Here is a 24,548-nt window from a genome sequence, read left to right on the forward strand (position 1 = left end):
TCACCAAATTTTACAAGCGTTAAATAATAAAACAGCGCCGGTTGGCATTTCCTGAAACCTATCTAATTCATTTGACTGTGTGAACCACAGTATTCCTCTAGATGAACTGAAGTTTTATGGTGTTCATGATACAGCCAAAATATAGATAAGTTTTATCAAATTCAAATGGCTCTGAGCACTATGGGACTCAACATCTTAGGTCATAAGTCCCCTAGAACTTAGAACTACTTAAACCTAACTAACCTAAGGACATCACACACACCCATGCCCGAGGCAGGATTCGAACCTGCGACCGTAGCAGATAAGTTTTATCTTTCAATAAAAAATTTCTGGGTTTGTGACTGTATTGTCAAACTGTAACTACAGACGTTTCGGTCCCTGTTGCAAGGGACTTTCTTCAGAGTATTTTTATTTACTGCTGAATGAGAACACTTTGTTTCTTATACACCTGCAAACATAGCCGTTTTATGCTTCTGATAAGCTGTTAAGGCCGAAGGGGAGAGGCGTTAGAAGTCTTTATAGATATTTTTATAATTTCTTTTCATTGATGGAAACATGACGTTTTAATTGGTGTTTGCATTATTGTTTGCCATATTTTGTTTTAATTGGTGGAAATAGGCGAATAGAAAAACAGGCAGCACTTTTGACGTGGCGTGGTTTTCCTGTTTTCTAGCGCCGGCTGAGGCACGCCAGTACTCCGCTTCGGTCTCCTGCATGCCTGTGTGTATTGCTTCACGTGAGTTGTCGTCCCGTAACGCTGTTATTGCCGGTAGTCAAGATGTCGGAAGTCGGTACCCGTCTTCTCTGTTCATGTTGGCGGGTCGCTTGGCTATTTCTGTTGCCTCTCCAATCTTCCTCATAAAAGTAAGAGGCTGTGTCGCCAGTACACGAGCTTCACCAAAATCAATCTATTTGCCGCACTCATCCTGGTGTTCTGCCAACGCTGTCTTAGTATGTTCTCTTACTTGGACATATCTTTTGTGTTCAGATATCCGTGGAGATAGAGGAGAGTAGAAGGAAACACAAAACATCCCTCTATTACCATGTATTTAAGGTGTCACTGAACAGGTGGGGAAAATTCTCCACCAAGCAGGAATCAAGCCGATTTTCCGAAGCAGCAACAGAATAAAAGATGTTCTTTGCACAACGAAAGATGCAGTTTACAAATGACATGCTGCTGGAGCTTACGAAATCAGCTGCGAATGTGGATTAGTGTATGTAGGCGAGACAGGGTGATCCATCAGCACACAGATATCTGAACTTGAAAGATATATTCGGCTAAGACAACACACCAAGTCAGCGCTGGCAGAACACCAGGATGAGTGTGAGACATGGCAACCCATTGCCGATTTTCTCTCAGTATTGTTTCGTATGGACAGCACTTAGTTATTGGTGAAGCATTATATTTGGTAGTAGGGGATGTGTGATAGGTTCGCCTTGAGCATCAGGCTTATAAAGTATGTGTGTGTGTGTGTGTGTGTGTGTGTGTGTGTGTGTGTGGTGTCTGTTTCTATTTCCAGAGCCACAGCCGTCAGCAGCTCATTGTCGAATGTCGTTCAATTGAGACTGCAATCGTAATATTTAATTGTAAGTGCAATGATAAAATACCGGTGTATATGTGGCTGGTTTCCTAGGATGGTTCTGTCAGGGGATGCGTGGTACACAGTGCTCGTGGCCTTTGGCAGGAATGATTCACTTTTCCGGCTTACGGCAGGAGCTGTCCGAATGGAAAGGCCTGTTTGGATACAGGAATGTACCTGAACTAACTATGTCATACACTAGACGTCTGAATAGCGAACTAATATTCAGTATGTCTTGGGCAGCCTTCGTGATAGAGTGTGTTCTCGGTGGGAATTTGATAAGGTTCGATATGGATGTTTGTTTGTGCTGGACCATTATTCCGTCCTGTGTAAATTATCTGGTTGACTGCTTCTGCACATTTTCCATCTTTATTTGGTTGAGGAAACATCGATTGTGATTTGCACATCTAGCAGGTGAAAGACGAGTTGGAGACACATTTGCAGCTTCTCTAGACATGAGAAACACCTTAGTTGGTTTTGTAAATTATAAAGGTGATTTGGAATCTGTTATATCACCGACATCGGTATTTGCCAGTGGAAATATCAGTTTCCTCTATTTCTTTCGAGTTTTCATGTAAAGGTCGTCGCAGAAGGAATAAGTTTCTAGTTACTCAGTGGTTTACAGCACGCTGCACCTCGCTAAAGTTTTGGGCTTCTAGACAAATAATTTCCAGTCTATATCTTCTGAATTATACTGTGCAAGCGATTGGTAGCATACTGCTAAGTGCATAATATCGAGAAGTATCGCGTACATGGTATACAATTCTGGCAAACCACGTGAAAATACATGTGTTCTTGTAATCCAAGAGTCTGGTGATGGGTGTAGAAAGCAAGCAACCAAGCAGGTAGGAGCCAGAAAAAGTGACGCCTTTGTGCCGAGGGGAACCGACCCAGCCTTTGTACAACAGTCTTCGCGGTATATGTACGAGTGTCTGTTGGTCACTACTGTGTGTCCTATCTTGAGGGAGGTATAGATTCAGTAAATTGATAGCCGTTAGGGGAATCAAAGATTTTTTTCTTTACGTAGAAAACTATGTGCACTATAGATATTGAGATTCGTTCCAGAGCCACAGCGGTCAAGAGGAGACATTTCCAGTACATTGCTCAGTGTCAGACTCGGCAGCATCAGTAATTTGGCGGGTTAATTCAGTAAGAGCCAATCAAAATACTCCATTCATTCACAAGACATCCTTTGTGCTGGGGCATGCCACAATGGTGGATGAGGCACAGCATCCCACTAGAGAGGATGGTCTGCTTCAGCTTGTCTCTCTCAACTTTCCATACATACCTTGCCCTCCATCTTGTTCAAATCAGGCTGAGCCGCTATGCAAACATCTCTCTTGATGCTAGACCCGCAGCTATGCATCATTGCGCCAGCAACGGTGTCTAGGTGAACACGTGTTTCGACACCGAGCGAGGTGGCGCAGTGGTAGCACACTGGACTCGCATTCGGGAGGACGACGGTTCAATCCCGCGTCCGGCCATCCTGATTTAGGTTTTCCGTAATTTCCCTAAATCTCTCCCGGCAAATGCTGGGATGGTTCCTTTCAAAGGGCACGGGCGACTTCCTTCAACATCCTTCCCTAATACGATGAGACCGATGACCTCGCTGTTTGGTCTCTTCCCCCAAAACAACCCCAACAACGTGTTTCGACAGGTATTTCTCAGGTGCTATGTATGAAAGATATGCTGCCGCGTCATCCTTGCGGGAGACCGAACTGACACCTATGCACGGTTTGGCAGCTGACAGCTGCGTTGTCACTTCACGGAGGCCGCCAGTGTATCCCAACTCCTGGGGGGCATGTGTGGAGTCAGCAGCGTCAGCGTCAGGCATCAGGTGGTGGGCCCATACATGTGAACGATATCGATTTAACTAATCTGCATGATTAATTTGCATAAATTATTTATATCAACATGGTGATAGCGGTACAGTAGTTAAGGGGAGGGTGTAGGTGGGTGACTTGGAGCAGAACAACAGGTTAAGTGCAGAACACTGGTTAATTTGCATAATTAATTAGCATAACTTTTATGTAAAACGCGGTACAATACTTTAAGGGGGTGGGGTTGGCTGACAAAGAACAGAGCGTCAGAAATGCCACCCAAAAGCGTCTGAAATTCGAAAAGTGTACCAGAAAATGGTGGGAGGACATAACTAAATGCTTAATTTGATATCAAAGGTGGTACAATAGTTTAAGGAGTTGGGACTGATATCGAAAACCACGTAACAGAACAATAGGTTAAGTGCCGACAGAGGGCCAAACATTAGGTTAAGACACCTAGAGTACAGTGCCAAGCATTAGGTTTTGCAACATGTTTGCCCCATGTAATTACTCCTTGCAAGACCTATATCTTTCCAAATAGCAGAGAATGATGAGTAACAGAAATCCAACCCCTTCAAACTGAATTTTTTATACATAAATACTGTAACCTTGAATATCCTGTTATGATATTTCCATGTATTCCATACACTTGTTTAAATAAACAATATTCCATACATAGTCTGAATTGTTTAAATAATATTCCGTACACTGCAATCGAATTCCCTTATAATGGCCGATCAACTGAGTCTTTTTCCCGCCATTTTTCGGAAGTGAGGGTGGGAAGGGTGGTGTACCAGACAGGTAAGGGTTAATTAATTGCTCAATTTAATTAAGTAGTGAATCAATCTGATGAGAGTGAGGGGGGCTATTCTAATAGCTCACATCTGAAAGTGTACTGTAGCAGCGAGGGGGTAGGGAGAGGGTGGATTGGAGGTTTCCTGAGGGGGGAGGGGACTGGGATGTGGTGGGGGGAACAATAGGTTAACGACCCATCAATCAAAATGAAGGATCTTTTTAGCAGAACAGTAGGTTAAGGACCTGTCAATCGAAGGAGAACAATAGTTTAGTACCTGTCAATCAAAGGAGACCAGTAGGTTTGTCCCTGAGTGCATACCTACTCCTGATATAGGCCAACCGCCATGTAAGGTGATGTCCTTGTTGCCCTACTACTATCGACGTGTTAATCTTTCAACAGGCCACAAGGTCGAGCGATAATATCATCATCCATCAGATGAGGAAGTTCGGCAAACTGCAGCAGATAATCACCAAGGAAGGACTGATGCTGGACACTCAAAGGATGGTGGTTAAGCTTTCTAGTCACATCTTAAGCGATGCAGCCACACAAATTCCGACTAAAGGGACGAATTTCGCAGTCGCACTAGAACAAGTTCTGAAAGGAGACATCATCGAATCCGTTGAGGCTTCAGTTAGTCATCTACCACAAGCTGGGGTGGAGAAGATTAGACAAGAAATGGTACAGGCCCAGACTCACGCAAAACCTCCAAAACTAAATATCAGTAAGGAGGAACGTCATGCTATCGCGAAACTGAAGCAAAGCTCTCATTTAGTAATAACACGAGCAAACAAGGGAATTGCGACCATTGTGTTGGACACTGGAGATTACAACGAATGAATGGAGGATCTGAGTATAAGAAGCTTAAGGGCGATCAGGTGACCAAGATAATCAAATCGATGCAAGCACTGCTAAAGCAAACTAGAATGAATTTCGACATGGCCAGAAGACTCATCCCACAAGTTCCAAAGACACCAAGGATATATGGTGTTCCGAATGTCCATAAAGAGGTCTTTCCCTTACGACCGATTGTGAGCACCATTAATTCACCGACATTCGGTCTAGCAACGGTACTGGTTCCAAAGCTACGACATTTGGTGGGCCACATAAACCAGTACATTAAGGACTCAATCCATTCTGTAGAACTTTTAAAAGAAAAGTGTATTTCAGCAACAGACCTGATTGTTAGCTTCGACGTGAAGTCTTTATTCATGAATGTAGCAGTACAAGACACCATGAACATCTTAGAGGAATGCATGACACCCAGTATATGCGAGCCAGTGCACTACTGTTTAACAAACACCTTTTTAAGGTGGATAGGGGAATTCTATGAACAGACAGGTGGAGTAGCTATGGGCTCCCATCTCTCGCCTATTGCAGCAGACATCTTCATGGAAACATTTGAAGAAACAGCATTCCAGTCCGCACCATTATGCCCAGAATTTTGGATCCGAGATGTTGATGATACCTTCGTAATCAGGCCATATGGAAAGGAAGAGTTACACCTCAACCAGCAGCACAGCAGAATCCAATTCACTGTGGAGATAGAAAAGAATGGGGTGCTGCCTTTCCTCGACATGGACGTTTACAGAAAGTCTGGTGGTAAACTGGGACATAGAGTATATACGAAGCCAACCAGTACTATGCAGGAGAAATCCGACCTGCACACTTTAAAAAAGAGGGCTCACAGGATCAGCGATGAGGAACATCTATAGGGATAACTACAAAACCTCAAGCCAAGTTTTGGTACCAATGGTTGTGGAATCAAACTAATAGATAAAACTATGGCGACAAAAAATGAAGGCAATAGAGGAGAGCAGAAGGAAGCACAAAACATCCCTCTATTACCACTTGTTCAACTTGTCACAGAACAGATGGGCAAAATTCTCCGCCGAGCAGGCATCAAGCCGATTTTCCGAAACAGCAACAGAATATAAGATGTTCTTCGCACAACAAAAGATGCAATTGATTAACTACACGCTGCTGGAGTTTACAAAATTAGCTGCAAATGTAGATTAGTGTATGTAGGCGAGATGGGGTGACCCTTCAGCACACGAATATCTGAATATGAAAGATATATCCGATTAAGACAACACACCAAGTCAGCGTTGGCAGAACACCAGGATGAGTGCAGCAAACAGATTGATTTTGGTGAAGCTCACGTACTGGCGAAACAGTCTCTTATTTTCAGGAGGAAGAATGGAGAGGTAATAGAAATAGCCAACCGATCCACCAACATGAAAAGAGAAGATGGGTACCGACTTCCAACGTCTTAGCTGCTGGCAATAACAGCGTTACAGGATGACAGCTCACCCGAAGCAATACACAAAGGTGCACGGGAGACCGCAGCAGCAGCAGGTCCATAGAGAACTGGTGCGCCTCAGCTGGCACTAGAAAGCAGGAAAACAGCATCATGTCACAACTGCTGCCTGATTTTCCATTCGTCGATTTCCACCAATTACAAGCAGTAATGCAAACACCAATCAAAACATCTGGTTTCCGCCAATGAAAAGAAATAACAGAAACACCAATAAAGACTTCTAACATCCCTCTCCTTCATCCTCAGCAGCCTATCAGAAGCAGAAAACAGCCACGTCTGCAGGTATATAAGAAACGAACTCTTCTCATTCAGCAGTAAACAATAACACTCAGAGGGTCACTTGCAACAGGGACCAAAACGTCAGTAGTCTTACATATTGACAATGCAGGCACAAACGCAAAAAAAATTTTTTTGAATGTGACAATGGCCATGGAAACCTATGTTTATAATGTTCTATCTGACCAAAAGAATGCAGCAAGTGGTACTTATTAAATCAACCAATATAATCTGGGGATGTAATCCTGACTGGAGAGAAATCATGTATAGGGTTCCCCAAGGCTCAATCTTAGGTTCAGTATTGTTCCTCATCAATGTAAACGATACTCCGTCTAATATAGAAGAACCAGAATCCGTTTTTTTTCTAGGTGAGATTAGTATTCTAATACAAGTGTACATAATGAAACAGAAGAAATGGTAAACAATGTTCTCAAAAATATCAATAACTGATTCATTTTTGCACATTGAGTGGTACTACACCAGTGATAAGTGTAAAATATGATGAGCAAGTAATAAATAGTGTGGAAACTTCGAAATTTTAGGTGTTCACATTGATGAGAATTTAAACTGGAAGAAGCCGACGTAGGAACTCCTAAAACGACTTAGTTCAGCCACAGTTGCACTTAGAATAACTGTAGATCTTGGAGAGAGACGCATCAGTAAGCTGACAAATTTTCCTTTTTTTAAATTCCATAATGTCATATGGAATAACGTTTTGGAGTAAATTATCTTTAAGGATGATAGCTCAAAAACGTGCTGCAAAATAATATATGATGTTGTTGACGTGTGTTTAAGGAGTTGGGCGTTCTGGCCACTGCTTCCTATTATATTTACTCCCTCATGAAGTTTGTTGTAAATAATCCACTACAGCTCAAAAGGGACAATGGTGTATATAATGTAATACCAGAGGGAAAAATCATATTCATTACTCCACATTAAGATTGTATTCAGCACAAAAATGGGTATGCAATGCTGTAGTAAAATTTTTGATCACTTACTCAGGGATGTAAAATGTGTGACAGAGAGCAAAGTAAAATTTGAAAAGGAACTGAAAAAGTTTCTCCTTGTCAACTCCTTCTATTCAGTAGAAGAATTTCTGCTGTTGTAATGAGTAGAAGGTGGTGGACAGGAATTACTAACTCATATCTGCATGTTTCTTTTTTTTTAAAGAAAGGAATAGAAATAAAAACTTGGAAATTTTCAGCATGTAGCCATATTAACTAATGAATTTGCGATGTAAATGTAATATGACTCATTCCAGATCATTACGATTTATTGTGCAAATGATCTATGGAACATGAAACTAACCAACTAACTACTCATATGGTAATTTAGAGTGCAAAGTAGAATATCGGTTAATATTCATCTGTAGTTGTTGGAAGGCAACTTACAGCTGTTCAAACATATTTCTGCACTGAAATCCCTTAAAAGCTTCATAGAACACAAAATAAATGGGTTGTCTTTGACACAAAGACCTTAAAATAATACGAAATCCGTGGAAATCTTATAGGAAAAGTCACTCAAACTTAGCTCTTTTACTCTATTCTTGAAATTGGCATAATTTGTAATCCAGCCCTGCTCACACCTTCGCTAAAATTCTGTCCCCCCGACGCAACATCTCTTTTGTGCTGTCCTTTAGCAATTTACATTCAGCAGTAAGATGAACAGACGTGTAGGATGTTTGTCCCGAAAGAAATAAGGGGGAGCGTCTGGTGTTAACTTGTGAACTGTCCTACTAACTGTTAGCACAAAAACATATAAGTGCTTCTCGGCGCAATGCGCAGCATAAAGTACAGAATTCTTCCAAGGTATAAAATTTGCAAGATGGATTGCTTGCAACTACTTAGTCCGGATATCTGCGTCTTTTTCAAACGTGGATGTTGAAACTGTCATACTGGAATTTTTAGCTCAGTTCCTGTGCTTGCAGAAAAATAATTATGAATTAAGGGTGGGTCCACCTTTTTTGCAAGTACATGAATTATTGTTTTGTTTTATCACCTAAACATGTTTCTCGACAGTTGTGGTATCATCAGTGGGATTTTTATTTTATTTTCCTTTTATTTTATGTCGGCTGTGTCCTACGGCTGCCAACCAAAACCAGTTACAGGTCTAAATTAGTACACCATGGCTAGTCTTTACCTGCGACAGGTCTGTTTTTATGTACCAAACGTGTTCTTGTGTAGTTGAGCCGAACATTTTCTCCTGTTAGTTTGTAAATATCTTGTTATAGTGCTATGACACAGCAAGTACTAGACCGACATATCTTTTCCAGGAGCAAGAAAAACATACAACTCATGATTAAGTAATGAGTGTTTGTAGCTACGTACGTAGTATTTCCATCAGTTTGTGGCCTGTTTCCTAATATGAAGATACGCAAGTCTCAAAACAATTCAAGGAAAGCTCAGACTGTTGCTAAATGCTTAGTGAACGCATGAATCCTGCATTTGAAGCCTAAGGGACTTCGTGACGTCACGCGGTCTACCTGTTAGTTGTCGCAGGCTTTATATCCCGTAGGCTACGGCTTGGGTCGTGTCTACACACCACATCTGCAGCCAGCTACCGCATGCACAGACATTTGCGAAAATATCTTCGCACATAAATCGTTGCGTGTGGATGGGCCTTACCAGAGACCACGTCGTAATAGCCGGCTAGCCCATTTGGCTTGGAAAGGTAACATCATGACAAATTTGTAAATTGTTTACCCTGCACAACATGCCCTAGTGATCTGATCACACCTGGACATATTATTAATATAATAATCCCTAATAAATAGGGAATTGATTAACTTTATATTAAAAGATACCACTCGGTGAGTGTGGTATCTCTGCAGATCCGTTTGGGAAGTCTTTGGTGTCTGTTTGGTTATTGACAGAAAGTTTAACGAAGTAAAACTGAGTGTGTTAGGAGATGAATATTTTTGGAAAAAGTCGGAAAGGCATGTGAAGGAAACGTCGGGGTTGAGACACCGTTCAAATGGGTATGTGCGTTTTACTGACGTTCAGTGAGTGTACATGGACCTTCTTTGTACATTGTAATTTAACATTCAAGAAGTCGACTGCTAAGCGTCATTACAAATTTCATCGCATTGTGGGCAGTATCGCTTATTTATTGCTACTGTAGTGTGACTATCCTTACAAGCTCTCTTCAAACTCTTATGCCCTATAACTGATTGCGTTTTTCTTTTGAGAGATCATAGAAATAGAGCCATTTTGGCTTTTTCGTGTGACATATTTGTTAAAAACTCTTTTCGGCCCATCACTTGAGTATTCTTTTATATCTTGCACCAACTGATTTGGTGATATCCCGAAATGTCTCAAGTAAATATTCCCCCCACACGAATGTGGCATTTGATACTTTTTTCCGTTGAATGTCAGCTGTGCTCATTGCATCTCTAATAAGAGGCAGCCGCCTGTAACATACAAAGACCAAATTTGTTTACTGCCTGTCGTATACGGTCTTGGTAAATTGTACGTTCGAATTAGAAACAAGGAATGGATCCGTATAATCATTCTCGGAAACCTGGCGACCCATAGATGTAAACCGGCTGTCAAAGACAAGGCAGCTTCATTGTAGTTACACGTTCTCCGTCAGACTTGGTTACGTACACGAACTTTTTCCTATGTGACATGCACGGCTGATTGTCATCACCAGTGTACAACTACAAAGTTGCAGACGTTACCTTTCATAGCAAGTTTGATGCAATTGCCCATTTTTACTCCATTGTTGAGCACTGTTGTCGCTCTTTAATATCATTTCTTTGAAAATAATACCAAACTAAACTGAATTGCCGGAGGAGGGGGGGGATTTTTAGTTTGCTTACTCAGCTGTTAAGATGCAATCATCGTTGAGTGAAATTATGCCTTACATTCTAGATGAGCAGGCATCAGATCCCAGTGTGTCTGCCCAGATTTTAGTCGTACCCTTCAGTCACTTTTAGGTCAAACATAGCATGGTTTTGAAATGCCACTTGTAATTTTATCATGTCAGTGGGAGCGACTCTACATTATGGAAATCGTAGATACTCATGTAGGACAATTTAATAGCTTTTTATTTGTTAGCAAAGATGACACTAGCAGGGAAAAAGCCAACCTTTTGAAATTACCAGTGTCACTCATTACAAAGATCCAGTTGCGAATTTCTTTCACTGTAGTGAATCCTTACATAAGAGTGGGCTTCAAAATCTTGTCAGAAAATAGATACATCTGTGCTTTACAGCATCAACAGCATGATAGGAACACACTAGTGATCATAGGAACAAAACTGGAAAACATGATAAATTTAATAAATTAGTTGCAGTGGCTTTTCTCTGCACCGGCTATGTAAGTATTTCTTTATAAAGAAATCAGAGTTGCTGTTTAGAAATGAATATCGACATTGTGGCACACATCAATAATTTTGTGTTTTAACTAATGTGATGTAGTTTTTCGGATTGTTATACATATCTTTGTTGTGGTTACAGTTATGTTCCTGTTCACAAGTTGTAGCACCTGTATTCCACAAGCCATATTCAGGTATCATGGGTTCCACTGTTACTTCCTGCTCCTCCATTCCGTACTCCTTTCTCCTTTCCTTTCCTGTTTCTTTTATGAAAAGAGAGCATTAAAAACAGTTAGCACTAAACCCTAACATGAGACTGAATTTCTCTGATTTAACCATCATGGCCAGGTTCTCAGATGTATGCAGTAAGAACTAATATATTGCCTAACATGTACTGGTTTGCACACCCTGAATTTTAATGCTAAGCCTGTTGGCAAAACACAGCACCCCTCTTTTAGCATCTGCCACCAAGGTGGATGAGAATTTTGGGTTAACAGAAGCTTTCGATACTGCTTCAACTTGTGCTCTCATTCTTTGTAATAAAAAATCTCTTTGCCAGATTGTCTTTATTTATCTTGTCTAATATGGGTCTCATACTGAGAAGCAACAGTCCAGAATCAGTCAAGTGACAAATTTGTGAGCTACTTGATTTTTTCATTTTTCCAACAGAGTACAGTTGGGCATCTGCTTTTCCTACAAGTAGTGTTATGTGATCATTGTACTTTTCTTTGCCCTTGTTGCAGTTTGTGCAGCTGTTACTGTTTCTGGTGACTGACTGAAAATTTTGTGAATGAACAATAATGGCTATTCACACCTGTTTGTTTATGTTGAAACTTGCTGCTGCCCCTCTATGCACCAAATACCAATCATCTGCAGAACTTCCTGCATTTTGCTACAATTTTCTAGTCTTATATGATGACAGAAGTATCCACCTCATGTAGATTCCCATGTTATCCACTAGATCATCTGTTGTACTGTCATAATGGGATAGATATACATGTCCTGATGTGCACGACACGTATTGCCCAGTATTTCTGAGCAAAGTGAATTTGTTGCTTAATGTAGGAGTGAATGTGTTCTCCATATAAATATTGGCCTTTTTGCAGGACATTTGATTTCATTCTTCTTAATTTTTCATCATGCGCAGTGCCAAAGTGATACGAATATATTTGGCAATCATTCATTGTTTAACTGTAGTGTTCATTTATATTTTTGGTGTAACAGGTGTAGTTCTATTTAATTGGAATTTTCTGAATTTCAGATGAGCGGTTGTGCCCCATCAGTATATAATAAATATGGAGAAATACACAGTAAGTGAAAAGTTAATGCAGGTGGCACATAATGAATAGTTTTGTTATTCTTTTGTAAGGGTATTGCTTCTTTCATTTGTTGCATGACCTCATTTCTTGTTGCAATATTTATTTAATATTGGACAGAGTAGAGTTCTAGATAAATCATTTGAAGAGGATCACTTTTTCAGTGTCTGGAAGTAGAATGAAATTTTCATTTTGCAGTGCAATGTGCGCTGATATGAAACTTCTTGGCAGATCAAAACTATGTGGGCATAGCTAAACCATGTCTCCAATGTATCCTTTCTTCTAGGATTGCCAGGCGTACAGGTTTCACCGGAGAACTTCTGTGAAGTTTGGAAGGTAGGAGACATACTGGTGGAAGTAAAGCTAGGATGGGTCGCGAGATGTGTTTGGGTAGCTCAGTTGGTAGAGTACTTGCCTGCGAGAGATAAAGGTCTCGAGTTCAAGTCTTGGTCTGGCATACGGTTTTGATCTGCTTGGAAGTAGTTGTTTATTTAATTTTGGCTTGCGATGAGCTAGTTTTGCTGAGAGTGCAGCTGATAGAAAGAAAATATCAGTGAAACCACTATAATTTAGACAATACCTGTAGGGCTAGATATTGTATGCCAGAGAAGCTGTTGAAAATGAACACATTTCGTACACTGTGATCAGTGTAGACCCTTGTATTGTTCCAAGATGACTGGTTTCAACTGTCTTCAAGTTGCCACCATCTGATTTTATGGAACTTGTTATAAAATTACAATGTTACATTATATGAAGCCAGACATAAAAGGCACTCTCCATTATATATGTCTTGGTAAAAATTCTGTAGATAATAAAATACACACAGATGATAAAATGTATAATGCTGAGGGGCAAGACTGTGAGAATCATGTTCACCACAAACATGCATGGATGACAGAGGATTTTATCGTCTGTGCGCAGTTTATCAACTGAATTTTTATCAAGACGTATATATAGGTGGGGAGTGCTCTTTGTTTTGGCTTCATGTATTTTATAACAAGTTCCTTAAGATCAGATGATATCATAAGACTGTTGAAACCAGTCATCTTGGAACAATAAAAGCATTTACACTGTGATCAGTGTATACAAAGTGTGTTCATTTGCAACCACATCAATCACCCTACAGCACAGCACCCTACATATCTGATTTAAGTGTTGAGAATTTTGAATAGCAAGTTTCATGTGTTTCGTTTTTGTCATCTATTGTTATTAATGAATAACTGAAGAATTAAAGGTTCTGTATTATTTTCTGAGTCAAATTACTGCCCATTTACTGTGAACCAGTCATTATTACAAGTGAAAATTTCACTTATCTGTGCATCTATAGGTGCATCTCTACTGGGCTTATGATGCTTTCATTACCAGTTGAGGGAACTATTGTTTTTTGTCATTACAAGTCTACAGGACAAAAGAGGACAACGAAATTAGTCATCCTCAGGAAACACCACACTAATACTGTGTAACCCTCAGTTCTGCAAGAAAGGGCATCCACAAGTTTCCGTAGGTACTGATACGCCATATCTAGCTGAAGCTTTCAAATTGTAGGGATGTTGATTTCTACATTTCACATGTTGTTCCAAATAGTCCCATATGTTTTCTATGGTGTTAGGAACAGGTGATGTAGTGGGCAAATCAAGCTGTGGTAGATTGCTTGAGTGTTCTTCAGACCAAGACCATATGAATGAAGCCCTTTGAATGTGGCTGTTATCTTGGAAGATATGTGTGTCCACAGCTAGGCTGCATCATTTGAAGAGTGTCAACACAACAATTAGTCGGGTCACATCATAAGCCTCCAGTCAGCTATTTTCAGATTTCTATGTTGTTTGCCCCATTGAAGACGTGCAGCTTTATATACTGCTGTGAGCAATGGCTTTTGTGATCTACCCAACTCCAAAAGTACATTGTATGCAGTTCATATTGTTCGTCTGGAAACTGATTGAGATGAACTTGAATACACTAATAGCAGTAAGTTCTGTTAGGTTTGAAATCAGTTGTTATTGATAGGGGAGGGTTTAATGATTATCACATCCATGTTATATTCAATAAAACTATGTATGTCCCTTGGGTCATTGTTAATGGCGAGCATCTTGGGGAGGTGTTCATTTGTTTGCTGCCGGCCGCGGTGGCTGTGCGGTTCTAGGCGCTGCAGTCCGGAACCGCGGGACTGCTACGGTCGCAGGTTCGAATCCTGCCTTGGGCATGGATGTGTGTGATGTCCTTAGGTTAGTTAGGTTTAAGTAGTTCTAAGTTCTAGGGGACTGATGACCTAAGATGTTAAGTCCCATAGTGCTCAGAACCATTTGAACAATTTGTTTGCTGGGTAGGGTTTGGTGAAACTGCATTTCTTGAGTTGGGGCTGGTGAGTACCACCAGTCCTCTGTAAACTGTAAGCTCTTGGCATGCTTTAGCAACCACCATTTGGTAGGATGTTGAAATATTGTGTGTCACAGGGAACAGTGATCTAGGCTTAACTGAATAGATCACAAAGATGATAAAAACATGTATGAAAAACTGTCAATCTCAAGGTGTACTGCTCACTGATGAGGCGCATGGCTGTTGAGACAGAACAGTCATTATCAGGAAACTCTGGGGAATCTGCTGTGCCTCGGTTGTAAAGGCTTCCCAGGCAAGCAGGCGCTCTGTCTGGACATGTTCGTATCTATAACTGCTCACCGGAACACCATTGCAAATCAACAAAACTAAAGCCCTCCCAATGCAATATGTGTACCGTCTGGGACCATTCGCACGAGACTAAAGGAGGTTAGTCCTTTTGAATTTGTTTAGTAACTTGTGTCACAAATTTATAAATCAGAATGTTATGTTTATAAAGGTTTTGAAGGGCTTGCTGATACCATAAAATCTATCAACCGATTGTGAAATGATTCCTCGTTGGATGAAACTAACAGGTCAAAACAAATGGAACTACTAAAAAAACTGGGTGACTGTCACATAGTTGTTGAGGTGCACAACTCCACAATTCAAGCAATGATACACTCAGGTGCCATGATGTTATGGACATGGATGTCTTGGAACTGTAACAAGAATGGGTGTCATGGGGGTTAGTCAGTGTGGAACAAAGGACAGGGAGGAATAATGGAGAGATTGGAAGACTTCCACCTTCATTTGAGACCTTCAGTTCTCCAACACTACCTGAACACATCATGGTAGGATTCCTCTGCCTTGGGTTAGACCTTACATACCTAACACTATTTGGTGTTACAAATGCCAATGATTTGGCCACACAGTGTGAAGTTGCGGAGGTGAAGCAACTTGCAGAAAATGTGGAAAGGCCATACATGAATCTGGCACTTACTGCCTATGTGCATCAATATGCATCGACTGCTCTCTGAATCACTCCACCTGGAGTCGAGACTGCCCAGTTTTTGCTGAGGAACGTTAAAATTCAGGAAATACAAATGACAAAGCGGATCCCTATGCGGAAGCCTTAAATGAAGATAAGGCGACAAAACCCCTGTCTTTGCCACATCCTATGCTTCCTTGGTGAAGAAACCAGGTGCGAAGGTAGACGCGTTGATGTAAACGACATCCTGAAACAATACTCGCCAGCAGAACCTGTACCTAAGGCAGCCAACGCACATTTCACGTAAGGACCATGAAGATAAATTAGGGCTCGTGTAGATGCATATACATAGTCATTTTTTTCCTTGCGAGTGGAGCAGGAAATAAAATGACTGTTGGTGGTACAGAGTACACTCCGCCATGCACGGTACGGGGGCTTGCGGAGTATGTGTGTACTTTATTTACGTGATTAAAAGACGAATATTTTTTACGTTCAATAGAGTACATAGGGGTCATCATTCATTAACAGATGTTTTAGATAGTGAGGTCACGTGGAGATGTATTTTGAAGGATTCGTAAGGGCAGGGCTGGACTGACGATAATCACGTTCGAACAGGTTCAAGATTTCCCGATAGGCCGGAGCGCGCAATACAGTATCAACGTTGCTCGAACAATCTCGTGACATTTGACTCTCGCAGCGCCAGTGCAAGGGATACGCAAGAAACCATGAACTACATAGTCACTACGGCAACGTATTGCTTACCTTAAAATTTGACAATTTTGCGAAACACCTATCTCTAAATTCTACCATCATACAAGCTGTTGTATTTGAACAGGTTTGCAGTGAAAGTCTCATACATGTCCCATGGATACCGTGTACAAACATTAACTCTGCTTTTTAAGTAAAGGTAAAATTTCAGAGGGGAAATGTTGTCCTTCAAAAAACATTGAGTCTGAATCCGGACCTGTATATTATTTGATTATGAGAGACCGTAATGATGTACTAAGTGGGTTGAAAGCGAGAAATTCGGTCGTCGTCATGGTAGTGACATTCAAATGAAACAAGAAGGAAAATTAACCCAGAATGAAATGTGTAACAAATGAAATCATTCAAATTAAAGTGATTGTAATTGTTGAGAGAATAAATTACAGCGTTCGTGGAGATAGTACCAACAGACGTCAGTAGATCACGGGACGAGCGAAAATTCGAGAATCGGACTGAATTGTGATTGCGGTGTTTTATTTATGCATTAGTTGCACTTGCTACAGATCACTTGCACAGTAGAAGATATTGTAGTCCGTGTTTCATCGTCGTTCAAGCATGGCACTGCGGAAAGGTTGGATGGGGAACAGTGATAGAACTTGGCTGAGAACTAGACGAGTACGGCGAGGGGAGTAATGAGCGAGCAACAAATTAACCTCATGTTGCCAACTATGGGAATGTGTACCGTGTACTTTGACATTTTAGCAACATCTGCTATGTGTAAACTGCAGTTTACCTGAATCCATTTGTCGTCGGAATTGAAGTGACATAAAGTTGTGCTAATACTCAACAATAATATTCACTTCTGCTGGAGACGGTAAAAGTCTAGCTAGAGGCCAGTGGCATACTTGTTAGTTTCGTGCTACAGTGTTGTTGGCGCTCACCGTGACGTGTGCCGGGAACAAAAGACGGTGTGTCAGCTGTTGTACGCAGTCAGTGAGAGAGCGGCGGGCGAACTATGTGTATGGTAGCAGGCGACACGGTAACGTTCTTAACTCAGTATACAATCAAATCCGACATGTATTCGGATAGAAAAAGCTGTTTTTTCAGGTCCCACGGTAACAACCACCTCAGAAATTGCAACATATTCGGAAGTAACAGCCAAATATTTGTGGAAACGAAGAAATTTTTCACAGCAGTGCCGTTATTATTATTAAAAATAGTGACACCACTGGCGATAGGGTTAGTAAGCAAAAATGTAGAAAAGAAAACGGTCCGCAAATTACTGCAAACCATTTTCTTTATTTTATTTCTCATTATTTTATGAAAATCTAACCCGCCAGGGTAGCCGAGAGCGCTAACGCGCTGCTTCCTGGACTCGGATAGGCGCGCCCGCCCCGGATCGAATACGCCCGGCGGATTAACGACGACGGGCCGGTGTGCCGTCCAGCCTGGATGTCGTTTTTAGGCGGTTTTCCACATCCCCCTAGTTGAATACCAGGCTGGTCCTCACGTTCCGCGTCAGTTACACGACTCGCAGACATTTGCAACACATTCGCACTATTCCATGGCTTACATTACACACAGACAGCGGGGGTACACTAATTCCTTCCAGGGGGGTACGGGGTGGCGGCAGGAAGGGCATCCTGCCACCCCTTACACTTACCATGCCACGTCCGATTAACCAAGGCCGGCCCTGCGTAACTGCGGGACAAGGCTCAGATAAAGAAAGAAAGATTGTTTTATGAAAATCTAGGCAACCAATAAACTGCATAAATTTGGAATAGGTCCAGTAACTATTAATAAAACAGTTCATAATTTTGATTAGTCAGAGTATGTCAAAAATAATTTTTTCTCAGGAATCCTCTTGGAAAAAAAGGGTGGGGGTGGTCGCCTTATAACAATGGTCTCTTATACTTGGATAAATATGGAGATGTAGAAAGCAAACAGCATGAAGAAATAGCAGCACAGACAGCCACAACACAGTATACAGGCAAAACATTAACAGTGAGCCTAGAGGAGACACACACAAAAAAAGCTCTCAACTTCCCCTATCCCCATCAACCCCAAAGGGAAAAGGAGTGGGGAAAGTATCATGCTGTTGGGGTCAAAAGCTGTCCCAAGTGCCATACTGACGTCTGATTAATGAGGAGGACATCATGAAGTAAAATGCCTCGTCACCAGACACAGGCAACCCCTCCATTCCCCATCAGTCTACCTGTCCCTCACCATCGCAGCAAAAAATGGGGGTTATTAAATCCATGACAGTAAGATGACTCCCCTTTGGAGGAACTGAGACTCCTCATACAGGACAGACCTTTTTGCGTACGACTTCAAGAGACTCATTTTAAAAATACTGACTCATCTATACTTGGAGGCTATGACCTCCACAGGAAAGATGAAGTTACTAGCAATAGGGCGAAAGATGGGGTAGGAGAGCTCTTAAAGGACCCATTCCACTCCTTACTTGTGCTGATAACCACATTACTACAAGCAGTGGCTGTCAGGCTGAAGGTCCATGATACTATCACAGTGTGCTGTGTGTACCTGCCACCCAATGAGCCAAATGGTTAGATCCTCAAAAAGTGTTTTGCTGAAATGTGCTGTCCCTTTCTCCTTCTAGTAGATTTTAATGCTCTCAGTGCACTATGGAGATACACCACCACTTGCCCCAGGGGTTGAGTACTTGAGTATCTCACACAAACTGAAAACAATGTATCAATGTCACATCACTCGATTCAGCACCACCTCAGGTTTGTCTACTGTCATTGACCTCTCATGTTCACTTTTCCTTGCAAACACTGCTCAGTGGGAAATGGATGACGACCTTCATGGTAGCTACCACAGTTTCATTTGGATCTACCTGCCATATGGAGCAGATCTTGAAAGGAGTCACCCACCTGCCCAGGCGGCTCACAACTCTTTTGAGAGTATGTGCTTGGATACCGTTGGGCCGCAACCTTTGCAGCATTACTCCTTTTCGATGCTGCAAGCTTATACTTCCTCTATCCCTTTCCCCCTCTGCCTTTCCATCAGATGGTTTTCTTGGTGCAGATCTGCATGGACCTGGTTTATGATTGCGATGTGAGTTTCCTCATCTGACATTTTCTATACTTTTCTTTAAATGCACACATGGTCCCATAGTTGGGTTTGACCTGCCAGAAGTGTGAATCGTGCAGGGATGGTTGCCAGTGCAGTATGTGCTTCACCTTTGTGCTCTTCTATTCCCTTTAATAAGGTAATATACCAAAATCTCAGCATTGAAGCCATCCCATTTTTGGAGGGGGGATCATCAAATACCTGCATGGTGGTAGCCCCCTGAACATGCAAGGATTGCACAGTTGGTGCCTGAGCTGAAAACTCCCCATGGTTGCTTAGGAGTATGTGCCCATCATTACTGGAGCATGGGCACTCTGAGCAACAGATTACTGGCCAGATAGCTGTTGTTGAGGCTGGGTGACACTCATGGGGAGAGCCTCAGTTCAGAGTGGGTGGCATTATGGTGGATGAACCACAAATGAAGCGGATGAAGTTACCTCCCGCTCGTGGCCACATGGTCCCAGCAGTCTTTATGAAAGGGCAGTCCTCTTTTAATGCAGAGCAATATGACCCTAAAATGTTCCCTTCCTTCCCTGGCTATGCCTTGGAAGGAATGTCGGGCTAAGCAACAAGCAGAAAAATATTCCCCCCCCCCCCCCCACTCCTCCCCCAATGATGAGTTTGTGCAAGGGCTGAAAAGAATTCCTTCTTGGGCACATAGTCTTTATTCTTTGTAGGAACTATGAAGGAAAAGTTTGAGCATGGTTCAGCCATCTCCAAAATGAAGAGTGGGCCACATTTGATTGAAACAGCATCCTCTGCCCAGTCACGGGCACTGCTCACATGTAACAAGGTGGGGGACATATCAGTGACTGTCACTCCCCATAACAGTCAAATTTGGTTCAGGGCATCGGTTTCCACTGAGGCCTGCTCTTACAGTCTGAGGAGCTACTTGGGGTGATGGGGTGTACACTTTGTCAGTCATGTACAAGGTGTGATAAAGTTGTTCTTGATTGAAAATGTCGGTTTACGAGCCTAATTCTCATCATTTGTCAGAGGTGCTACTGTTTTGTTTCAGTATGAAGAAAACAGTTGCTGAGTCTCATCAAATGCTCTCAAGTAGATATGGTAAGGATGCTGTTAGTGAAAGAACATGTCGCGAGTGTTTTCAACGCTTCAAGAACGGTGGTTTCAACATCATAGACCAGCATAGTGGTGGAAGAGAGTGTTTTCGAAGATGCAGTATTGAGACATTGCTGAGTGAAGACTCGCTTCAAACTCAAGAAGAATTGGCACAATTCATGGGAGTGACACAACAAGCCATTTCAAAACGTCTCAAGGCTATGGGCATGATTCAGAAAGTAGGAACTTTGGCTCCGTGTTAGCTGAAACTAAGAGGCATTGAATGGTATTTGTGTGTTTGTGAACAGTTGCTTCAGAGGCAAAAATGGAAGGGATTTCTGCATCACACGCATTGTGACTGGGAACAAAAAGTGGGTTTGTTACGATAACCCTAAACGCAAAAAATCATGAGGATATCCATGCCATGCTTCCACGTCGATGGCCAAACCCAATATTCACAGCTCCAAGATCATGCTCTGCATTTGGTGGGACCAGCTCGGCGTCTGTACTATGAGGTGTTAAAACCAATTGAAACAATCACAGGCACTTTTATCGAATGCAATTAATGTGTTTGAGCAGAGCATTAAAAGACAAATGGCCAGAATACAGCGAGAGGCACAATTATAAAGTGATTTTGCATCACCACAACACTCGACCTCGCATTGCAAAAGAGATCAAAACGTACTTGAAAACATTGAAGTGGGAAGTCCTACCCCACCCACCGTATTCTCCAGACATTGCTCCCTCTGATTATCACCTGTTTGGATCAATGGCGCATGGCCTGGCTGACAAACACTTCCAATCTCATGAAGAAGTCACAAATTGGATCGATTCAAAAGATGAACAATTTTTTCGATGCCGCATTCGTACACTGCTCGAAAGATGGGAGAAAGTAGTGGCCAGTGATGGCAAATACTTTGAATGATAGATGTGTAACCAATTTGTTTCATTAAAGCCTCAAATGTTGTGGGGAAAAAATGGCGGAAGCAGAGTTGTACACCTTGTACATAGGGGTTAAAAGGACATTAGGGTTGACAAGTGTCTTCATCTTGGCCTTTGAGGGCAATTAATTGTCTGAAAAGGTCAAGATGATGCTATACCGATGCGATGTGAAACCATATGATCCCACTTCCATACGGTGCTTAAAGTGTTTGAAATTTGACCATGTGTCTTTGTGTTGCCACGCTAGCACCATCTGTAGAGATTGTGAATGAGTACTGCATGCATATGCTCCTTGTGCCATCTGTATTACCTATGGAAACCACCATTCTCCAGGCTCACCAGATTACACTGTTTTCCAGAGAGAGAGAGAGAGAGAGAGAGAGAGAGAGAGAGAGAGAGAGAGAGAAGATACAAGACTGGACAGACCCACGTGCCAAGGAGGCAAGAGGAAGTATGAGCAGTTGCACCCAGCATGTACAACAATGTCATATGCTACAGCTCCAACAATGTCGCCCCCTTTGGTGATGGTACTCCCACCTGTTATACCTCCTACAGTGAGCCCTCAGGGCCTCTCAACTATGCATGCCTCCTTCTCATAGTTGGGGGCTTGCCTCTTGTTGCTTCTCCCACATCTGCTTTGGGATCAATGGCTTCCCACCCTCCAGGGACATTGGTCTCCACCTCCAAGCCAGAGATGAAATATCCCCCTCCAGCTTCTCTTGCCAGGAAGGGGTCCCCTGAGAGACTTCCTTCCAAGGTTTCTGCCAGTCTACAACTAGACAACAGCCAGTGACTGAAGAAGCCGCAGGCTTCTGGTCACAGGACTTCACGATCATAATCTTTACCTGAAATTGATTCAGAGAAGCTCTCGTCACCATTTAAATCCTCTAAGGAGAGGAAAGGCAAGAAAAAGTCCTTCGAAGGAGGAGGACATTCCGAAGGCCCCTGCGCCACCAGATTCCGCCTGTTCCACTCCTGTGCCCAAGGCGGAGAGTCTGGCAGCCCCTGAGACCCTGGTTCACACCACACAACAGAACCCAGAACCTATGTATATTGATGGCATAACCACTGAACCAGTGGCAGCAGGTGACGCTAAGGCCTAATCTGCCTTCGTGGCCTCACAGTACATCAACAACATTATTCTCTGGTTGAATTTCAGCTGTTTTTTTCCACCACCTGATCAAGCTACAACATCTTTTAAACACTTCCCTGCCTTCTGCATTCCCCTTCAGAAGACTTGGTTGCCAGCAACATGGACCCGACCCTTCATGAATGCTGGGGATACTATAAGAACATACTACCTATGACAGGATGTCAGACAGTTCACACATATTTTTCTGGACACACTATATAATGAACTTGTGCCTCTTAGTAAAACTTTGGAGGTTGTGGCTGTCTAGGTAAGGGCATTTCAAGATACTATCATTTGCAATGTTTACCTCCCTCACGGTGGTGAAGTGTCTCTGAACATATTGTTTGCATTGGTGTATCAGCTTGCCCCACTCTTCCTAATCTTGGGTGATTTCAATAGGGATAATACTTTGTGAGGTGAAACCATGATCACTGGCTGCGGTAAAGATCTCAAAAACTTAGTGGCACAACTTGATCTTTGCCTCTTGAATACTGGTACCCACACACTTCAGTTGGCACATGGAACTTTCTCAGCCATTGACCTTTCCATTTGCAGCCCTTATCTTCTCTCATACATCCACTAGAGAGTACACGACGACCTGTGTGGTAATCACCACGTCCCGATCTTCCTGCCCCTCCCTCAGCGTCACTTCCCTGGATGCCTGCCAAGACGGCCTCTCAGCAGCGCTGACGGGTGTTCTTTTGCCTCTGCTATTGCCCTTTGCTCCTCGCCGCGTGGAGGTGTCAGTGAGGCAGACCAGAGTACACTTACAACCATCCCTTCGGCAGCTGATTTAGTGATCCCCTGTTCCTTGGGTCCATCCTGACAGAAGACATTACCCTGGTGGTCTTCAGAAATCACAGATCGCAGGTAGGCTCTCCAATGCCGTAAGCAGTGCCCAAAGATGGAGCACCTCATTGCCCTTAAGTGGCTCTGTGCTCTGGTCTGACATGCAGTAAAACAATGGAAATGAGAATGCTGGGAATGATATGTTTCAACCATTGGCCCACATACCTCTCCTTCGTAGGTTTGGGCTAAGATCAGACATCTCTATGGGTACCAGACACCCGCAGGTGTACCTGGTATTACCTTGAATGGCACTGTCTGCACTGACCCAGACACAGTTGCCGAACATTTTGCTCTGCATTATGCTCGAGCCTGAGCATCTGAGAATTATCACCAGCCTTTTCATGTTCTAAAGCAGCGGGTGGAGCAAAATCCACTATCTTGTACTGCACACCACCCGGAGCCATATAATTATCCATTCAGCAAGTGAGAATTCGTTAGTGTCCTAGTCCACTGCCCTGATACAGTCCCAGTGCTGGATGATGCTGTAGTATACAGAGAAGTTGCAGCATTAGAAAATTGTAGCGAAATGCAGGAAGATCTGCAGCGGATAGGCACTTGGTGCAGGGAGTGGCAACTGACCCTTAACATAGACAAATATAATGTATTGCGAATACATAGAAAGAAGGATCCTTTATTGTATGATTATATGATAGCGGAACAAACACTGGTAGCAGTTACTTCTGTAAAATATCTGGGAGTATGCGTGCGGAACAATTTGAAGTGGAATGATCATATAAAATTAATTGTAGGTAAGGTGGGTACCAGGTTGAGATTCATTGGGAGAGTCCTTAGAAAATGTAGTCCATCAACAAAGGAGGTGGCTTACAAAACACTTGTTCGACCTATACTTGAGTATTGCTCAACAGTGTGGGATCCGTACCAGATCGGGTTGACGGAGGAGATAGAGAAGATCCAAAGAGCGGCGCGTTTCGTCACAGGGTTATTTGGTAAGCGTGATAGTGTTACGGAGATGTTTAGCAAACTCAAGTGGCAGACTCTGCAAGAGAGGCGCTCTGCATCGCGGTGTAGCTTGCTCCCC

At 42.5% G+C, this 24,548-nt stretch overlaps 1 protein-coding gene across 3 annotated transcripts in view; it reads left to right on the forward strand.

The window, feature by feature from the left end:
- Window positions 1-9,627: 9,627 nt before the first annotated feature.
- The window catches only part of LOC126248947 (kinesin-like protein KIF3B), a 171,999-nt gene continuing 157,078 nt past the window's right edge, over window positions 9,628-24,548 (forward strand). For 2 of the 3 annotated variants that reach the window (XM_049950472.1, XM_049950474.1), the window contains exons 1-2: window positions 9,628-9,766; window positions 12,368-12,416. In XM_049950472.1, coding sequence (XP_049806429.1) covers window positions 12,402-12,416 — 15 coding nt within the window. In that variant the 5' untranslated portion in view covers window positions 9,628-9,766; window positions 12,368-12,401. The remainder of the gene's footprint in view (window positions 9,767-12,367; window positions 12,417-24,548) is intronic. The other variant, XM_049950473.1, reaches the window with a different exon arrangement.

This window comes from Schistocerca nitens, chromosome 3 (genome assembly GCF_023898315.1).
Source record: "Schistocerca nitens isolate TAMUIC-IGC-003100 chromosome 3, iqSchNite1.1, whole genome shotgun sequence".
Lineage (NCBI taxonomy): Eukaryota > Metazoa > Arthropoda > Insecta > Orthoptera > Acrididae > Schistocerca > Schistocerca nitens.